The 21,408-nt window shown below is 37.7% G+C and overlaps 1 protein-coding gene across 7 annotated transcripts in view; it reads right to left on the bottom strand.

Moving 5' to 3' along the window:
• The window catches only part of dmd (dystrophin), a 153,002-nt gene that overhangs the window by 109,352 nt on the left and 22,242 nt on the right, over positions 1 to 21,408 (bottom strand). For all 7 annotated transcript variants that reach the window (XR_010527702.2, XM_065254353.1, XM_065254344.2 and 4 more), the window contains exons 3-18: positions 19,989 to 20,081; positions 19,719 to 19,796; positions 18,559 to 18,651; positions 16,584 to 16,756; positions 15,953 to 16,071; positions 15,289 to 15,467; positions 14,760 to 14,894; positions 10,095 to 10,274; positions 5,502 to 5,683; positions 5,233 to 5,383; positions 3,875 to 3,994; positions 1,994 to 2,095; positions 1,605 to 1,712; positions 1,130 to 1,309; positions 746 to 918; positions 179 to 302 (exon numbers count right to left, since the gene is read on the bottom strand). Coding sequence is in view for 6 of the 7 variants with exons in the window: in XM_065254353.1 (XP_065110425.1) it covers positions 179 to 302; positions 746 to 918; positions 1,130 to 1,309; positions 1,605 to 1,712; positions 1,994 to 2,095; positions 3,875 to 3,994; positions 5,233 to 5,383; positions 5,502 to 5,683; positions 10,095 to 10,274; positions 14,760 to 14,894; positions 15,289 to 15,467; positions 15,953 to 16,071; positions 16,584 to 16,756; positions 18,559 to 18,651; positions 19,719 to 19,796; positions 19,989 to 20,081 (2,190 nt within the window). In the remaining variant the exon portion in view is untranslated. The remainder of the gene's footprint in view (positions 1 to 178; positions 303 to 745; positions 919 to 1,129; positions 1,310 to 1,604; positions 1,713 to 1,993; positions 2,096 to 3,874; positions 3,995 to 5,232; positions 5,384 to 5,501; positions 5,684 to 10,094; positions 10,275 to 14,759; positions 14,895 to 15,288; positions 15,468 to 15,952; positions 16,072 to 16,583; positions 16,757 to 18,558; positions 18,652 to 19,718; positions 19,797 to 19,988; positions 20,082 to 21,408) is intronic.

Genomic DNA, 21,408 nt, shown 5'->3' on the forward strand with positions numbered 1-21,408 from the left:
TTATGCCTAAATCATGGTTGTTTTAACCCATGGTTGTGAACAATATGGACAAACCAACCATTGGGTCACAAATAAACCTATGCCGGTTTGTATCGACCCAAACGCTGGATTGTTCCAACCCGTAGTTGGGTTTAAATAACCCAGCAAAGGTTTACCGAACAAAGCAGTGTAGCCTTACCAGTACTTTCTCATAGAGATCGGCCACGCTGCCCTCTTTACGGGAAACTGAGAACTCTGGATTTTGCAAAACAGCATCCGACCGAGTGATAAAACTGTGAATTTCAGTGAAGTCCACATCAAATCTGAAGAGAAATTGATGAGAGAGTTATTTTTGTTGGTTATTTAAACTGAGTACTGCATGATAAGTGTTGCTACTATGTTAAGTAGGTGGTTGCTAGGATGTTCTGTGTGGTTGCTAAGGTGTTGCTATAGTGTTCCATCACTATCATCCTCTTATCTGTTCTCTCCTTTAACACAGGCCTTTGGTAATTTTTAGGTCAATTTCTGCCCACAGGACGAATTCCCTAAATCGTATCACTTAGAAAAGCAATATCTCTGAATCTAAGGTTTCGCTTGTGTGTGTAGCTCAAACTTTCCGGGGACGGAGTAAGAGCTCTTAACCTTAACCCTAGTTTAAAAGTAATAATGATGCTTGCCTTAACAATTACTCAAATATCACACAACAAACAAAGTCTCCTATTTCTGCTAAACGGATCCCCGACTGACCCAGGACACATAAGCTCACCTTTTTCGCAGCTCTGAATCCACAACAATCTGTCGCTTCTTCTGCGGTGGGGGAGTTGACATACCCTCTTTAGTATGCTTCACCATCTTTTTCTGGTTCGTGGTCACCTTGGTGACAGTTGCCATGGTTGTCTGTGTGAGCTCCGACTGGGATGTAGTGACAATGGTTGAAAACTAAGAGGGACAAAAGTTGGAAGCCAGGCGTGTCAGAGTGCACACAAGTCTAATTTCATTCGTTTCAGAGAGATGCAAAGCGAGCCATATACATTTTTTCCAAGTGATGACAGATTCATGCAGGAAGCCATTTAAATTTTGAGTGAAACAGATGGGACAGTATTGCAGAAGAGATGACACATAGTAAATGAAACCGCATTTGCATAACCACCTTAGTGTTGGTGAGCTGAAGTGACTGCACCAATTTGTCCCAGCGCTGAGCGAATCTTTCAAGCTTCGCCTCGAGTTTCCCAGCAGCGTCTTTGTTCTTAATATTAGTGAGCAGATCTTGAACAAGGGCGCAAAGCTTGTCCATGGTCGTTCTCTTTAACTCCAGGTCTGCCTTTAAAATCTGGAAAACATATAGCTTTGTTAGCCACCATTCGAGTCGATATAGGTTTTATAAGTCAGTGTTCGATTATAAACACCACCTTCCATTGCATTGCATTAACAGTGCAAAAGGTCATGAGTTCAAACCCAGGGAACACACATATTGATAAAAATGTATATTGTATAATGCACCATACGTTGCTTTGGGTAAAAGAGTCTACCAAATGCATAAATGTAATGTAAATATGTATAGGAAGTAGAACTAAATAAAGTTTTTGAATGAGTTTGGATAAGTTGGTCTGCATGTGGCCACTTACAGCGAGCTTCCTGAGATTGACGGACACTTCGTTTGGGTCATTTGTGCCGCTGCGTTGGATGGATTGAACTAACTCTTCCTTCTGAGTCAGCCAAGAATCAAACAGCAGCTATGAAACAAGCACAGGGGATTAAATGGAGATTGCGAGATGTGTTCTGCACCGGTGCCTTTCTTGTTTCCGTTAAGCACTGACGATGTTATCTTGCGCTCTTGAGAAAAGAGGTCTTGGAAACCTTTATGTTACCCCAGACATGCTCTCATTAGACTCGATTAACAAGTAGGATTCGAAAGCTTTTTAAAAAGAGTCCAGAGAGGATCTATTTGGAAGTGTGGACATTATTTCCATCTGTTTTGTTGACACGGTGTTATTTGGTGGTTAAGATGTGTTACCTGTTCCTCTGAGAAATGCTGCCAGCACAGCAGGATCTTCTGGAGAAGGAGCCAGCGGTCTTCGGTCCATTTACAGATGGCTGCCCATCGTTCCCCTAAATTCTGATTAAATACGAGGGTGTTAGGGGAGTCCTATTTAAGTAAACAGTACATAAAAGTGCTTTCTGGCAGAAACTAGAAGTAAATTCTTTGCAAAGTAGTTTGTCGTTATTTGGCACCGATAGCTTGTTGGATGCAAATTACAGGGACAGTTCACCCAAAAAATCCCTTTCTGACCATGCTGTTCCAAACAAGTGTGACACCAAAAACAATAAAACCCTTTGTAGCTCTCAAATGTTTATTGGTTACCATGCAAATAGTTGAGTTTTATAGTGCGTTTTTGGAACTTGGGGTAACCAGCGCCCATTATTTGTTTAAATGAACCTCCGCCTGACAGTTCAGAATGTGAATAAAGAAAGTCACACATATAGTAAACAATAGCAATGTGTAAAAAACACTATTATACCACGGGGCTATTGAATGCTTTATTCTGATTGGCTGAACACATTGGGTGTGCATTATTTTCAAATAATTCAACAGCCCTTCATCAATTTATCACTATTCTTAAAAATGTGACCCTGTCTGTGAAATCCAGACTAAAGTTTTATAATCTAAATGCTGAGATCAGGACCATCAATCATTGATTTCAATCTTTAGCCCTATTCGGACGGGATTAGTTTTACAGGGGGACCTCTGAGAAAATCGTGCTTCTCAGAGGTCCTCTGTGTTTTTAATCCCGTCCGAATCGGCCATGTCTGTGTTTTTCTCTGACGACCTCCGTAAGAATTCCAGAGCAATTTACCTACTGTTTTTCGCCGAGCTCAGAGGTCCTCTGAGAAATTTAATCCCGTCCAGATGCAAATGTCTGTGTTTGCTCGCAATATCTTTTGAAAACGCGGTTCATTTCGTGTTTTGGCCAACGTGATCTGCCGTAAGGTCTTACTAATGCCCGTTTATTGTATTTCCTGAGTCCCATTCATTCAGATATGGATGTTTTTTCGCATTCGGCAAAATAAAATAATTAAATCAAGACGAGCTGAATATCAAACACTGTTAAGACTGGCCACTGTAATATCAGTAATGTTATAAGAAACCCCGTTCAAAGTTGTTCAACTCTGGAATGGTAATGATAATTAATAAAGATAATAAATTGTTATTAATCATTATTTCTTCATTTTTTTGAGTTTATTATAAGCAGACAGTTATATAAAACACATAGGCTTATGTTACTTTAGTAGGATTTGTTTATTTTATATAAATTACAAAAAACGTATAAAAAAATTTCTGCGTTATCATTTTAGCTTTTCTCGTGCTCCCCCTTGTGGCCGTTTAAGCGCAGTGAAGCGTGGTCGACTGTGAGTGACGTCGCTTCCAAACACTCCCTATAATATAACCCCACCTCCAACACTGTGATTGACAAGTTTTAGTACAGGCATTGGAAACGCAAATGCAAAGAGGATTGCGATTTCATTTGAGTTTTGGCAAGATCCGTACGCGATGCTAGAGGAAGTGAAATAGCAAATTATGAATTGCAATTGAGATTGAAATATTGCAGGGTCATAACTCAAAAGACATAGGAAATTCAATTGCAAATGGACTTTGATTTTACATTTGAAATTTGGCATATATTGTACGTTCGCGTAAACGGAAATGCAAACAGTTTACATTTGTGTTTGAATTAAGTCACAGTTTTTACACCCACAAGTAGGAAACGCAATTGCAAATACCATTTGCAATTCCTTTTTAATATTGTCCGCAAAAACGTTCCATATGCCTCGCACATTACGCTGCATTGCGCCAGGTGTAAGATAGAGCTCTTTGTGTTTAAATGACAAAATCTACCTGTAGTTTGTCCTCCAAGGCTGCTGTGGCGTTGTCACCGCTGTTCTCATCAACTACCACCACCATATGAGTAAGAGAGTTCACCCGCACCTGCTCCAGCTCCAGATCTTCCTGCAAGAGCTGGTGGGACAGCAGACATTTTGTATTTTACAGTACCATCCCAGCAATGAACAGCCATTATTTCTTCGTCTTAACTATAGACCCAATAGAGTATAAATGTCAACATTGGGATATGAAGATAAGGGAAATTTTCCCTCGCGTCAAAAGGGTTTATAATAAAAGCGACGCTCACGTTCACAAAATAATCGCAAGACACTTAACTCGGAGATTAAGCGAGTATTTGGCAAACGCAAGCATCTCTATCGTAAACCTTTTAGATGTGTGCAGCAGGAACTTATTTTGACAAGATGCATGATGCACATGGTTTACATTTTGACATGAGGGCCACACACATGACGGGCTACATACATGTTGTGACCGAGTGGCGACCTTCCGATCTCTCTGATGAAACCAATACGGAAGTTATTTAAACTGCAATTCATCGACTGCCCACTAGAGGCAGGCTCCAAAAGGGAGTCAATTCCCATAAACCTCCATGTTAAAATGGTAAACTTTACAGTAGAAAATATATGTTTACAGCCTGGTACAAAAAGTGATTTTGGTCTATATAGCTAATTTTGCCCTTCATGACAACTGTGAGGGGGGTGAATTTTTTTGTTACTCATCTGTTTAAATGATATTAAGACTTAAAGTTCTGCATAATTAAGGGCGTGGCCACTTGAGTGACGGTTTGAACAGCCACTGCCATCACTAGAGTTGAGCTAGGCGGGAGTGGTTTCAGCAACCAGTCACCTCAGCTTCACCCACGTCTCGCCTCTTTACCGATTTTCGGATATCCGCGAGTGATGCGTGGTGACGCGCGGCCAAGATGGCGACGGCAGGCAACGCCTACTTTAAGCTTCAAAAACTATCTTCAGAAACCTATGGGTGATGTCACGGACACTACGTCCATTTTTTTACAGTCTTTGGTTGTGACAAGCTTCGAATCGTGAGCTATTGAAAAATAAGTCACCTACTGCCACTGGAAAGATAAAAATACAATACGGGATGATGGCAGGATAGAATGGTAAATTATGTGAGAATTTTAGGAAATACAGGAGGCCCAAATTTTGCCTTGTTTAAGATGACTGGGCTGTGTTTGGATGGCTATTAGACATCTTTAAACAAAAAATAAAGCAAAATTATTCCATCACATGCATCATTTTCACTCTTAATAGTTATCTTTATCTGTTAGCTGTAAAAGAATGTAGCAAAAATAGTCAAATATAAATAAAATACATTGAAAGTACAGGACATACTTTTTGCTCCTCAATTTGACGTTTGATATCATCAAGTTCAGGACCGAGTGGCTGTGCACCCATTCTTTTGATTCGAGCTTCGGTCATGTCCAGCCAATCGGACAGCTGCTTCAACTGCTGGTTCTGCAGGTCCATCAAAACTTCATGAAGTCTAGAAATCCAAAGAAATATCCCACCGTGATTGTGAATTTGTTATAACAAAGATCTCTTTGTAAACTGTTACTGGTATATTTTCCTGTCTAAATAAAGGAAAGGAAGCATGTGACAACCTGCTTTGTCGTTCCATACTGGACACACGCAAATGTTCCCAGCGCGAGTTGAGCAGATTCATCTGTTCCCGCACTTCCTTCTCTTCATCATCGGTCAGCTGCCCGCCAGACAGTAGTACACTTCCTGCTTTAAGGACCCGGCCCACACTTCCCTGATGAGATGTTAACTCTACCATGTAACCCTGGACACAAAAAACATTTTTAGGAAATTAGACAATTACAGTAAGTTGCACTAAATTAGGTTCATGTGTAGATCAATTGGCAGATCATTGCATTAGCAGCGCAAAGGTTATGGGTTCGGTTTCTAGTGAACACACAAAAGATCTCCCAAAATGCATTTTGTTGTTGATTATCTCTGTCCTTTAACATCCCCAAATAACTTTTCAGCTCACACCCACGCTAAAAGCGCCTAATGGTTTGATCCCTTAACTCCCATACCGACAATTCCAAAATATGTTGAAATATGAAACTGAGACTAAACTCTCATAATTACCATCTGTCATGAAAGGAGAAATATCATCGCTGCATGAAAGAACCTGATTATTTAGAGAGAGTAAACACATGGGTCATATGCAGAACCGAGTTAATAACTAAAGCCCACATCTCCGTGAAGATAATACATCTTAGTCCTGAACAATTTCCGCCAGCATCCTTCACCCTCTGGGTTTAAAGTTAGTCGGAAGATATAAATCACACGTCCAAATTTAGATCCTTTCCCATACATCTCACATATAGGTGTGAAACATCAGTCTATCCTGGCCAGATGTACAGTAAACGATTGAATAAACATACTGCAGAAACATCTGTTGTTTGTTTATGCTAATCTAATGTTGAATTGTTCAAGAAATAGTTCACCAAATGTAAAGTAATACTCCACTTTCTTAAAAAAAATCTATAAAATGTACTCTACCCCACGTCATCCAAAATGTTGATGTCTGTCTTTGTTTAGTCAAGAAGATTTTTTTTTTGAAGAATGCATTACAGGATTTTTCTTTAATTAGGACTTTCAACAGTTTACAGTTTAAATGCAGTTTAAAATTGCAGTTTCAAAACGATTGTCATTTTCGGGAAGAAAAATTAAAATATGCACTTTTAAACCACAACTTCTTGTCTTGCACTAGCAGTGTGATGCGCCAGCTTGTCTTAACATTATGGGCCCTATTTTAACGATCTAAGCGCATTGTCTAAAGTGCACAGCGCAAACGTCTAAATGGGCGTGTCCGAATCCACTTTTGCTAATTTAACGACGGGAAAAATGGTTTGTGCACCGAGTGCATGGTTGAAAAGGGTTGGTCCTTTTTTTTAATGAGTAATGGAAGTATTTTGGGCATAACGTGCAATAAACTAATGAGAGTCTCAGCTCTCATCCCCTTTAAAAGCAAGTTGCGCTGGCGCTATGTCTAATCCCTATTTAGATGACGGACTTTGTAAACTGAAAAACTAAGTGGAGGAAGAAGATCCCCAGTTTAAGATTAATGTTAAATAATTGTGTTGTTTTTCACTTGTATTGAAATTGTATTTTTTTATTAAAACCTTTAAAACCCGTTTTCTTTAAGTCATGGTAGTAAAAAAGCAGGCTTTTAATTGCTTTAAATGTATGGCTATCCATTTTCATCAAAAAATTATTTACAAGTATGTAAGAAAAGGTTTGTACTCTAAAAATACTTTATTTGTAACAAACAAGAGACAAAGAATTTACAAACGGCTCTCCGCAAGGTTCAGCACTTGGACAGCGTCAGTTTTTTTAAGCATTACTTAAAAATGTTTCTCATCTCACCATATCCACAGAGTCATCATATATAATAAATCTGTGAGGTAGCATTTAAAAAACCATTTAAAAACAGATGCATTTGTTTAAAGCAAAGCATTTATTTACTTACCAGGCTGCAGGTGAAGCAGCTCTTTGCGCCGTCTAACATCTCTTAATTAGTCCTCATTTATGTCCAAGAGACTCAATAATAATCTTTTGCATTCAATCTTTTAATCTTTCATATTTAAAAGCGTTTTTGTGCTTCTGCGCATTCATGTATGTGATAAGCAAACCCGCGTTGTCGTCCAGTTTATAGGCGCATATTACTAACGTGCTCTTTACATAACAAAAACATATTGCGCTATTGACTTTAGAGCAGGTTTTTGTTGGTCAATGGCGTAGTCTATTTTAGTTGCTTCAAAATAGCAACACGCCAACAATGCGCCTGAACACACCTCGTTTTCAGACCAGAACGCCCATGGGCGCAAAAGGGGGCGCAAATGCTTTGCTATTTAAACAACGTTGCGCTAAAAGTGAAAATGATAATCACACAGGGTGGAAACTAGCAAAAAACACTTGCGTCGCACATTGCGCTGCATTGCGCTGGTTGTAAGAAAGAGCCCATTGTGTAAACATGTCAAAAGGTCACATATGATTTATGCAAAACTACGCCCCAGTGTTTAAAAGTGTGGAGAAAGAGGACCGTTCTGACGTTGTTGTATGTAGAATTATACTAATATGTGTCATTTATTGTTTAAAAGGGTCCGCAAGTGTGCGTTTTTAACGCGTTACCTTTTGACGTGCTTACGCGATACTTAAGGTCCTGCTGGTGCATCATATGGCTAGTGCAAGACGAGAAGTTATAGTTTAAAAGTGCATTTTTTTTTCTTGTCGAAAATGATGATTGTTTTGCTAGATAAGACCCTTATGCCTCGTTTGGGATCGTTTAGAGTCCTTTGAATCTGCGCTGAAACAATTTTAAACTGCTGATGTCCAATAAAGTCTATTAAATTGAAAATCTCGACTGACCAAAGAAAGAAATTTTGGATTACAGTCGGGGGAGAAAATTATCTGGATTTTTTAAAGAAAGTGGAGTACTCCTTTAACCATTTACTCACCCCCATGAATCATTGAATCTCATTGGTTCTTGAGTGTCAAGTGACAAAACATGCACATAAGTGTGTTCAACTTCATGCTGTGCCACTAAAACCAACTGGCGTATGACATCAAAGTACAGTGACAGCGATTCGAAAAATCATATAATTCGCTCTCGCTGTAATTTGATGTAGCCTCACATGAAACCTAGTCATGAGACATGCGAGAACCAATGAGATTTGGCGTAACTGACGTCGGTAATACATGTCGCAGCACTGCCCACTACACCACCACCTTGATGTGATGGCAATATAAAATAATTTGCCTGTGTTAAACTGATGAGACTAAGTCATACATCTGGGATGATATGAGGGTGAGTAAATTCAAATTTTGGTGAACTATTCCTTTAAATTTAAATTTATTATTAAACGATCACTTTTATGAAAAAAAAACTAGTGCCAAAGTCATAAAATGACACATCAAACTTATATTTCTCATGCCCTTCAACTATTGGCCAAGGTTGGTCATGAGACTCTTGAGCTTATGTGGGATCCTACAGCTGTCAGCTTAACCTCGTGAAATCACAACAATTACAGCCAGCTTTAATGGCATCACAAACCCAGCTGAAAGACCTCTCTCCTAGAGGTTCTATATAGTCTCTATATCTCCATGTATAACTAGATACATCATCAACAGCTTCTATGGATCATTATATGCATGTTGTCCCCAATATTGGAACGATCCTAGGCTGTATGAAACCAAGTGTTGCCAAGTTGGTGGTTTCCTGCGGAATCTTATTTTAAAACTGTTTAAATGTGGAAGGATTTTGGTCACCTGCTGTAAATATTAAGCTAATATTATTTTATTTCTGAAAGTACATTTTTGGTATTTGGGAAAAGGTAATTGGGTCAGATTAGAATTTTACGCAAATCTGGCAACCCTGCAAAGCCAGAGTGCAAGCCTGTGTGCCAACAACTATACTACTGTATATTTATAAGATGTTATGTGCTGCTCTGTAGACCCAAACATTTTAACTGCTTACACAATACACCAAGACGAAATCGTTAGCGAACACCGCATAAAAAAGTAACTGTATTTTAAAAAATGTGTAATACTGAGTTAGTACAAGATTCACAACCAATCTTCCAAAGGCTATCCATTGAAAAGCTGTGAGTGACACATGCATCAGAACTGTTCCAAAATGGCAGAAACGTCAACTTATAGAGCGGTAGATTGTCGAATTTTGTTATACATAATCTATAGTGCCGCAGCTATGGCCTAACATAATAAAGTAATAATTAAAATATCGTAGAAGAAAACATCAACAATGTTTTGGCCCGCAGCAATGACACATGGTCACATTTACAAGCACTTGGCTGAGGACGTTAGGAGACATCAGCATTCGGTCAACTTTAGCTTAATAGAGCTCCCTCTGCAGGTCAGGAAGAGTAAGGCAAAAAACAAAAACAAAAAGTAGTAGCATGTATGGTAAAATTAAGTTACTTTAACTTAACAAATTAAGTTAGACATTTTCAACTTGTTTTTCTTATGTCAACGTATCCATCACAAGTAAAAACAAAAACTGCCTTGCATGATTAAGTTCAAGTCTCAAGAAAGTTACTAACAAATTTCTCAGATGCATCACCCTTCCACATCCTGAACTTTATCACCTGCGGCCAACAGCAAGTACGTGTCTTAGTTCACCGGCTTTTATCCTAAAAGCTTTTAAAGACAAGCGAGTGATTTACCTCATGGGTGTGAAACTGCTCTTTGACTTCTTCGACAAAAGAAGAGATGGGCGGCTGTGCCTGCAAGCCTTCCTCAGCAGACAGCAGCCAGGTCAACACCTCCTCCAGGGCGCTCTGGTAGCTTTCCAGTTCATTTAATCCCTGAGGCAGAGGACTCTGGGATGGTCGCAGTTCATCGAGCTGTGAGCAGAGAAAATGAAGACAAATGGATTAGGTGATGGTATGAATTTTAAAATAATAATAATATTGAGGTTTATGCCATATTTCATGACTTGCCAAAGAGCTTTTTGGCAACCAGTCAGTTGGAGTGGTCGGCTAATTATGGGTATACAAAATAGACTATTGCTAAAGCCCCTACCTCTGGTTGTTTCATCATTAAAAGTTGGCTGATGATTTAGCCTTCCAATTATCATTTCCTGCTTTGGAAATACCCTGCCCTTGTATGGGGCAGACGTGCTAGTTAACGGATAACATCAGGGTGGTTCTTGATTGGATTTAAAGATTGTTAGGGGCTTGGTGGTGGTTATTCAATCAAGTTCAGTAGAAGTTTATTAGTATTAGGACAGAAAAACTAAATGGGAGGAGTACTATTTCATATTCGGCAAAAGCCTCAATTACAGCTGCCATTTGTGCCAGTTAAGGTGTCCTTTACCCATCTATTTTGGATTTTTTTACTAATAACCTAATCTCCATTATTATTTGTCATTATATTATTTAGTTTAGGATGTTTAAAATTGCAGCTGCTTCACAGAAAGTTTTAAAACATTTCAATAATTCAATGTAAAATCTATTAATCGTCAATAATAATCACAATTATAATATGAAGGTGAATAATCAACAATAATGATTTATGTCATAATCGTGCAGCCCTATGAAAACTGTTTTTAATACTTCTTGAAATAATATAAATTGTTCATTTTAATACTTTTGGTTAAAATGAATGTTACAAATCACCACAAAAAAACTAAAATTTTAACAAAACGTTTGTGAGAGAAAAAGATAAATATTTTTAGCTTATATACAATCTATACGTTGCATATTCATGGCATATTCAACATAGAGATCAGGTTGGCAAATTCAAATACGGCGACACGACAAAACATGAAATCTCATTGGCTCTCGTGTCCCAGATAGCAATAGACCCTGGGGGGATCCACACTGGAGGGAGTAGATCTTTGCTATCTGGGGTGTGCCGTAAACTACATTATAATTACATTTATGCATTTGAGACACGCCATTATCCAAAGTGCTTTACAGTACATTTACAAGACATACATTTCATCAAGCATTTCTGTTACCTGGGACGAAACCCATCACCTTTTACACTGGTACAGCAGAGCTACAGGAACATCAGTTTTCACCACTGTGATATTTTACTTCATATATTAAAGTATACATATGTATAAGGAGCTTAAATCAAAAGCAGTTAAACGCCACCTCTTTCAAAAATGAGGCAAATAATGATATTAACCGAATGCTCTCAGCATAAGTTCATTAAGGGCCGGTTTCCCAGACACGACTTCTCCTTGTCCCAGACTAAAGTGCATGTTTAAGCTGCTTTAATTTCAAAACACCTTGTACTGACGTATTTTAACATATATCAGTGCTATTGTTTTGTCTCGAGATGCACACCGTTATAGTTTTTTGTAAGGTTTGTCTGTAAAATCTTCTTAAATGTCCTACAAAAACTAAGGCCTAGTCTTGGATTAAAGGGACACTCCACTTTGTTTGAAGATATGCTCATTTTTCAGCTCCCCTAGAGTTAAGGGCGATTTAAAGTCGTGCATAGGTCCTACGGCGTAGCCGCGACGGCGTAGGTTCCGCGTCGGTTTTCATTTATACTTGTGCGTCGTATTTTATATATATATATATATATATATATAATTGTTACTTTTTTAAAATTGAGACTTGTAACAATTGGCATCATCATTGTGTCATTTTTATGATGAAAACTGAATGAGCAAAAGCAGTATCGCCTCCAAATATCGGCTCAAGAAAATCGTAAGCCTGAATCGGTCATCGGCACAAAAAAAAAAATCCATATCGTTCGATCCCTACTATTGAATCACAACACACTAAACAAACTACACAACTCAGAACTCGTTACGTATTTCTTAGACATCAGCCCGTTTTGAGGACAGTGAAAACAGCGCTATACAGATAAGTAAACTGTGTGAAAAATACCTTGTTTTTATACGTGAAATATGAACATGTTATATTGCGCACTGTAAACGCAATCAAAGCTTCAAAAACACAGAAAGAACAGGACCTTTAAAAATAAATAAACATACAAATATATCAATTGAAAGAACAGACCCTCTGTTTCTAAACAAACAAATAAACAAAACTGGAGTAAATGTTTCCTCCTATTTATATTTTTTCTCTGCTTATAAACTCTTAAATATGGGTATTTTTCTTTAAATTTTTTTTTTTTTAGCAAAAAGTCAAAACAATTGCACTTTTTAAAGAACAAATATCAAAACATACACAGAGGTTAAAATTAGTTAAAAAAATTCTGTTTTTTATACCTTGTGTAGTGGATAATCGCGGTATTACAGATTAACATCCTCATCAGGAAATTTTTACGCAAATGTTTTCTCTTAATTGACGAGATATCTCGCTAGATTTTGCATAATGGATGTGCTAGGTCCAAAACCGCCTACTTCATACTATATAGTACGCGAAATGCAGTAGGCGAGGCGAGTAGTATGTCCGAATACATAGTATTCGAAAAACAGTATGCGAAAAGTACCCGGATAACCTTCTACTTCCGGTTAGATTTTGGAGTGTGCATACGATGGACACTTCACTATCCCATGATGCCCTGGCAGAGGAGTTATCCAACGAAGAAGAAGATCATGCGGGTGTTTTCGCGCTGGAATGACATGACGTGATGACGACGTATGTCACGTGATGTAGCAACATGGCGGATGTAGTACGTCCGAATCTCATTCATACTATAAGGATTCATACTATACAGTACCCAGGGGCGTCATGCACCAATTTTTTTTAAGGGGGCACAGTGTGCACAGCTTACAGAAATGTGTACATACATAGTGATGGTCGTTTTCGAAGCACTGCTTCATGAGGCTTCGAAACATTTACGAATCTTTTGTTTCGAATCGGTTCTGAGCGTGTTTCAAACTGGCCCAAGTCACGTGATTTTAGCAAACGAGGCTTCATTACGTCATAACTGTTTCGAAAATCCGATGGTTCACCACTAGGGGAAGTTGATCACAAATGACCAGTGTCTAATTTGTTTAGGTGAACTCGGGTCAGTTTTATTATGCAAGTTCATAAAACATTTATCCGATCTGACTAATAACACTACCATTTTGTCTACTTTTTGTTTATAGACAGATTTAATGACAAAAATGTGCATAATTAAAAGGGTAGTTAGTTTTAATGATTTTTTTGCCCCAAATAAAACTAAAAACACATAATACACTTTTAACTATGTCTTAGTTAAGTTAAATATTTTTTAAAACATATTTTAATAAAAATCTTGCTATTATTTTGTAAAAAAAAGTTTAAAATGTTTGGACATATCTGCTTTTACACTCTTTTGACCAGCAGGGGTCGCCAGCGTGTGTGGTGTTTGGAACTACTTTGAAAAACTGAATCAATTTTCGAAGCAATTCGTTCAATCAATATTATAGAGCTTTCAGTCTTTTCCATGGCACTATTTTGAGCCTTCCTGTTCCTGCCTTCATGACAAAAACCTCCAAAATAAAAGTGTTGACTAACTTTCATATCAAATACTATTTAATTGGAATAATGACATATTGGCATCATATTTACATCTGGAACGGCATGTTTTTTATTTACGTTTTGTTAAATGACTTGTTTAATTGTGTCAATGCATTTTGCACAACAACTGCATAATCCTATACAATTAATGTAATTTTAAAAGAAAATTACATAGTCACGTGATTGAGTTTAATGTTCAATAATGATTAAAAGTTTTTTTAGATAAAAATTATTAGAGGAACGGATTTTTGCATTCAACTTTACCTCATATGTGAGCATGTGTGATTCCGCGCCCCCGTGAACTCTGGCGAACTTTGGCGTTGTACCAAGAAGATGAATCTAGAAATCTCTACTAATATAACATTGAGACGGTCACATTTTAAACCATACATTTTCTACACAGAGGAGGTTAACTGCACATTACCGTACTGGGGTTTGGAAATAATGTGAGCGTTTCTTGCACGTTTTAATTCCTCGGATAGCAAAATGCAGCAGCAACAGCAAAGAGCTCGTGAGCGTGCTCTGACGTTGATGGCGCCAGAAGTAATGTAACACGATCAAAACACTATCAAAACGGCGAAAATCTCCGAAAAGTGACAAGGATGCAGCACAGAATTAATAATATTGTGCATAGTAAACAGATTAAAAAGACAAATAACAGATTAATGGGCACTTCTTTGATTTTGAGGCTCAAAAAACCGCAGCCATGGGTGTGGTTTTCGGAGCTTCGCCATGTTAACCCGCCATTTAAAAAATGTATTTGTTTGTGTATGACTGAGATGGCACGGTGATAAATCAAATATAAGAGAATTTTCATACTTTAATTGAACTATTGTTTTAATATAATGTAATTTCCGTTCAGCCACCAATAACATTCATAGATTTTATAAATGGAGAAGACAGCAGACATCATACCTGAGTGGTGAGAAACTTCCTCTGCTGTTCAGGGGTCCTGACGTAGGCAGCTTGAGTGTAGGCATAGCTTTTGAACCGAGGCTTAGAGGAGGGAGAGGGGCTTCGAAGACGACTCTGTGCCACGCTGACTGTGATCTGAAAGATAAATATGAAGAACTGATCTTTAAAAAGAACCCTCTTCTGTTTCAGTGATCCCAATATGAGGATTTTTAAGTCCCAAGGAATGTGCAAAATGTGTAAACCGTACATCATTGAATAAACAAACAAAACAAAACTACTGAGAAGAGCTGAGTGATGGTAAGATAAGTTGAATTTGAATAGGGACGCTGGATGCGCAGGACGAAATTGGATCACATATTAGCAAAAATGTCGGCTTGTTGACAGCTGGAGTCCTTCTTAAAAGTCCTTTTTGTGAAACCAGAGAAGCAGCCTTAACCCTTAGCCATGTTGAATGTTTGTGGGTCAATGCATTATGATCCCCAGTACATACTGATAAGTATAGGGCTATTGATAAATGTGTTTTACTGACCTGCTGGGAATAACGCTGTTGGGTTTGGTAGAGGATATGTTCCTCTTTAGTTACTGTAGCTCGAGGGAGGGTCTCGACCTCCTGGACGGCCTCCAAACTCACTCCATGGGGAAGCACTTGGAACAGGGAAGTGACGTACATAATGATGGACTTCTTATCTGGAGCGGTTGTGGCGACATCTGCAAAGGAGAAACAGTATATTTATGACTTATCCAGTGACTTATGTTCCCATCGCAACCGAAATGAAAGGAAATCAGAGTTTACTGTCTTGACCCAAATGACAAGCAGTAACCAGAGGCGAGTTTTATGGCTCAAGGGATGTTTTTGGTCCTTGGTTATGTTTTATGTATATCGGTGTGTGTGTTGACACACAATACAGTAAGACTAAAGCATAAAAATGTTAAGAAGTGTTTTCAGAATTCACATTTAGGGTTTTTTTTGGTAAATCTGAGCACAGCTTGTTACAGTAAACATCATTTCTCATGGGGTAAATCCAAAAAGCAGACCAATGAACCATATGTCTCAATTTCCTTTCCATCTTAACCTTTGTGAAACGACTGAGATGTTAAAAAAATCTCTCTTGTGATTAACAAAGACTTTTTCGGTAATACTCGAAGCGACTTCAAAGGTTAATTTGAAAGAGTACAAGAAAAGCGGTCAATACCCTCAGGGTCCAGCAGTCGGTCAATGCCTAAACTCTTCTCTGCGATTTTAAAGGCATGATCCAGTCTCTCGATGGCACTGTCCTGTTGCTCCACCAAACTCCAGTTAAAAAGATCGGGCCTGGCGACAAGAAACGCATCAGATGATGTGAACGCTCAATGAAACACACTTACTGTATATTATCTAGTTTTTATGCCCTTGTGTGAAATAGCTAAAAGCAGGTTGGAACATCTGGTTCATAAACTAAATGAACGATGGTAAAAGAAAAAAAGCAATAAAACATAATCGACTTCAAAAACTGCTTCAGGTCCAAACTGTCTCCAACCATGCAGTTTATGACCAATGAATACAAAAACGACATGTTCATATTACACAATGTGAAACAAGTAATCCCTCAGTTTGCTTATTAACAGCATTGGTATAGTGGTTTACCCACCAGGCTTTACGTCAACAAGCTTCATTAGAAAAGCCATGGTGGCTGACTTCCATAAAAACCAGCACTAACCAGAATAAACATCTATTATAAACGACTAATGCTTTCGTATTATCGCAACTTCCTTGGGTAATCTAATTTTTGCAATTAGCTTTGGATAAAAGTGTTGCTTAATGTCGTAACGCTGAACCCTACAAACCTGTGGCTGTGAATGAGAGCATTGAAGGCGACACCGTCTGCCCAGCTATTGGAGAAGTTGACCACATTGACGTCCTTGTAGTTTTTCGTGGACTGCCTGACCCAGCTCAACAAAATCTTCTCACTGTTTGTCTGCTGTAGATCTGCCATGACATCTTTCATCACATCCTTAACCTGTCGGGTGATAATTATTAGTACAGTTACAAATACCAGCCATAGCATTTTTACCATTACAGCGGTGTTTTGGACATGGTACATTCTCAGAAAAATGGCCCAAATTAGTCCCTAGTTGTCACAGGGCTGGTACCCTTTTAAAGAAGGCACACCTTTGCAGCTAAATAGTACATATAAGTATGTCAGAGGTACATATTGGTACCAAATGTATACATATATACTCACCTAAAGGATTGTTACGAACACCATACTAATACTGTGTTTGACCGCCTTTCGCCTTCAAAACTGCCTTAATTTTACGTGGCATTGATTCAATAAGGTGCTGAAAGCATTCTTTAGAAATGTTGGCCCATATTGATAGGATAGCATCTTGCAGTTGATAGAGATTTGTGGGATGGACATCCAGGGCACAAAGCTCCCGTTCCACCACATCCCAAAGATGCTCTATTGGGTTGAGATCTGGTGACTGTGGGGGCCATTTTAGTACAGTGAACTTATTGTCATGTTCAAGAAACCAATTTGAAATGATTCGAGTTTTGTGACATGGTGCATTATCCTGCTGGAAGTAGCCATCAGAGGATGGATACATGGTGGTCATAAAGGGATGGACATGGTCAGAAACAATGCTCAGGTAGGCTGTGGCATTTAAACGATGATCAATTGGCACTAAGGGGCCTAAAGTGCCAAGAAAACAACCCCCACACCATTACACCAGCAGCCTGCACGGTGGTAATAAGGCATGATGGATCCATGTTCTCATTCTGTTTACCCAAAAATTCTGACTCTACCATCTGAATGTCGCAACAGAAATCGAGACTCATCAGACCAGGCAACATTTTTCCAGTCTTCAACTGTCCAATTTTTGTTAAGCTCGTGCAAATTGTAGCCTCTTTTCCTATTTGTAGTGGAGATGAGTGGTACCCAGTGGGGTCTTCTGCTGTTGTAGCCCATCCGCCTCAAGGTTGTGCGTGTTGTGGCTTCACAAATGCTTTGCTGCATACCTCGGTTGTAACGAGTGGTTATTTCAGTCAAAGTTGCTCTTCTATCAGCTTGAATCAGTCGGCCCATTCTCCTCTGACCTCTACATTCAACAAGGCATTTTCGCCCATAGGACTGCCGCATACTGGATGTTTTCCCTTTTCACACCATTCTTTGTAAACCCTAGAAATGGTTGTGCGTGAAAATCCCAGTAACTGAGCAGATTGTAAAATACTCAGACTGGCCCGTTGGGCACCAACAAGCATGCCACGCTCAAAATTGCTTAAATACCCTTTCTTTACCATTTTGACATTCAGTTTGGAGTTCAGGAGATTGTCTTGACCAGGACCACACCCCTAAATACATTGAAGCAACTGCCATCTGATTGGTTGATTAGATATTGGATTAATTAGAAATTGAACAATTTTTCCTAATAATCCTTTATGTGAGTGTGTGTATATATATATAGTATTTTTTCTTAACCATAGTATGTATCAAACTTTCATACTGAAACCTGAAACATCACTGTACCATAGTACCATCACAAGTAAGTGTATGAAAGTGGCTTAGCGGCTTGTGTTTTTGTATTTCTTTGCAACCACATAAAGTAAAGAAAGATGACATCAGTAGCTCTGAACATAAACCACAGTTGGGCATCTTATCAGATGATGAACACAGAGGAAACGAGTCTCTACAGATAAGACGGTACAAATGTGCAGCATATAGTATCTCTAAAACACCACAAAAATGGATGATCGAAAAAGTCCTTGGTGTTGCCCTTTTAGGCCCATCATACAAGGTCTAATTTCACTGTGTTGTCCTACCTGCCAGTGGACAATGATGCTCCAGATGAGACCCAGGATCAGTTTATGATTCCCATCTACAATATCAGCGCCACCAATGTTAACCAACTCAACCTAAAAAAAAACAAAGTGGTAAAAGTAAGAGCTTCAAATACTTTTAAGGGCAAAATCAAAGACAAGGGAAAAGAAACGTGAAGGGTGAAGCGTGACAGAATATTTTACAAGAAAATAAAATGATGTGGATTTTATCCATTGGGAAATGTTTGGATTAAGCCATTTGTAAATCTTTTCACATCTTCTGGCTTGACGGGATAGTTCACGAAAAATATATTTGCCCTCAAGTTGTTCCAAACCTGTATACATTTATTTAAGATATTTTGAAAAATCTTAATTACCAAAAAGATATGGGGCACTATTGATTTTCATAGTATTATTTTTTCCTACAATGGAAGCCAATGGTGCCCCAGATCTGCTTGGTTACATACATTCTTTAAAAAAAATAAATTGTGTTCAGTTTGGAAGAAATAAATGATGACAGAATTTTTATTTCTCGGGAGTGCACAATTTCTGAAAAACGCTTTGGAAATGGGATTCGTGCCTACTAGCAAAACACACTTGTACCCAATTAGCAGTAAGGGGTGTGTCTACTAACTGACATCGTTGCCTGGGTTGCGTATGTGTGGGGCTGGTCTATCAAAAGAAGGTCCAGATTCTTTGGGGTAGGGGCGTGTTTGATTAGGTGATTTCAAATATCAACATTGGCTTTCAGAGATCATGCACCCTGCCTTTAAACCAATAACATAACTTTGGGAAGGTCTTCCTTTACATACGCTGTTTAGGTGGGAATTGATTAGTACGAACAAACAATGGAAAAAGGAAGCAGTCTGGAAAACTACGAACTATTTAACAAAATTTTAGCGTATTAGAAGCACACAAAAACAATTTTCAGTTTTATTCGGCTTTTATGTGTTTCTATAAATTTTTGAGCCGTCTAAATATTTAAATACATTTTATGTATTTGCACTTTTTATGTGAGTGAAATGGATAAGTGGCATTTTATCAATCTGCAGAATTTGTTCAAGCATAATTTTGTCTCGCATTTATTAAAAACAGCTCAACAGAAACATTAAAATTCCAAAAGCCATGAATATCAAAACAGCCGACTGAGCCAATTAACTCACATTGTTCTTCTGAAGGATCTGCAGGGCCCTGTTAACATTGTTAAGGGAGTGCACTCGAGTGAAGCCACGTTCTTTAACCTGCAAATGGAGAATACATCAGAACTTTACTGTGAGCGTCTATTGCAAATAATCCCAATCATTAATGCGCTCATACTAATAAAAAAACGTGTATTTTTCCTTTATAAAACAAGAACAATGAAATGTGTCTCAGAATACAGCCTAGCTGGGCCAATTACAAGCCTGTTTCATAATATTTAAAGATAGACCCACTAGTTCGGTGCCAACCAAGGTCTCTAACAGTTCAAGAAGTCGTCGGCCATCGCAGAAATCGGTAAAGAGGTCTTCAATAGGAGGTCTTCTTGCCTGGAAGATAAACAGAACTGATGTGTATAACCCTAACATTAACAAACGTTTTTGTGGACTAAACACAACTTCCACTAGACTTCCACATAGAATCAATAACAACAGAGTCATAATAAACAGTAGTTTACTTCTGATAACAAGGTAAATAAATGACAAGTAAATTACATTTGTTATAAAATCTAACGTGTATCAACTATTACACCGAGCTAAAATAACTGTGTAATATTAAATACAACAATGTAAGCAGGTCCGTGAATTGTTGTCTGGCTGCCAAACATCTCTGCACAGTTTTCGTAGTCTTTAGTAAACAAATACATTTTTAATAAGGTATTTGTTTCAGAGTTTAGCCACTAGCCAGACCGATAAATAAATACAAGACCGGAAGTTCACTTTGGTTCAGGCCCTATCCACGATACTGCCCTGCGTCTGAAAAACCATCTAAAAAGATCGGATCAGTGACAAAAACGGTTTGGCAAGATGAGAAATAAAAAAAATGTAAAAAAAAAATTAAAAACATTTTAAAAGCACACATCAGGTTTATTTCAATGCACATAGTGTATTTAGTTAATTTTATAAAATAAAAATTACATTTACACCATTTTTATTAAAATGTCAAATCGTGTAACCGCCAATAGCGCCAAAAATTATTAAATATTAAATATTTTATTATTAACCTTGATGGCATGTAAGTGTCATCATCAATAAAAATAATTTTAAAATATAATTTTATTAATTATTTCTAAATGTACATTTTAATTCGTTATTGTAATATTTGTCCTGACATATGCTGAAAATAGCTCTGTTTTCTAAATAATCTTTGACAAATGATGTGAAAATGTATGTAAAAAAAATCATATTACACTAATATTATATTATAGATTATATTTCATTCCACATTTTTTTTATGAATATATATATATATATATATATATATATATATATATATATATATATATATATATATATATATATATATATATATATATATATATATATATATATAAAATCTAGTTACACAACATTGACATTTTTGCAATTATCCCCCAAATATTCTTTCAAAATGAAATAAAACCAGAAATTTTAGAATTGGACGTCAAAAAAGAAAATGTATGAAAGTAATCTACAAATTTATTCTGAAATTTTAACCCTTTTACTTTTAATTGAACCATAATGACACAAAATAATTAACGTCAAGTCATTGACCCAAACACTGTTGGATTGTGACCAACCTGATCTCATGTGAAATCGTACCTATTTTACGTGCTGGCAATTAGGTATGAAGTGGTATCATGTTAGTAACCGAAACGTATAATTATGCAAACTAACT

This window comes from Paramisgurnus dabryanus, chromosome 4, assembly GCF_030506205.2.
Source record: "Paramisgurnus dabryanus chromosome 4, PD_genome_1.1, whole genome shotgun sequence".
Classification (NCBI taxonomy): Eukaryota; Metazoa; Chordata; class Actinopteri; order Cypriniformes; family Cobitidae; genus Paramisgurnus; species Paramisgurnus dabryanus.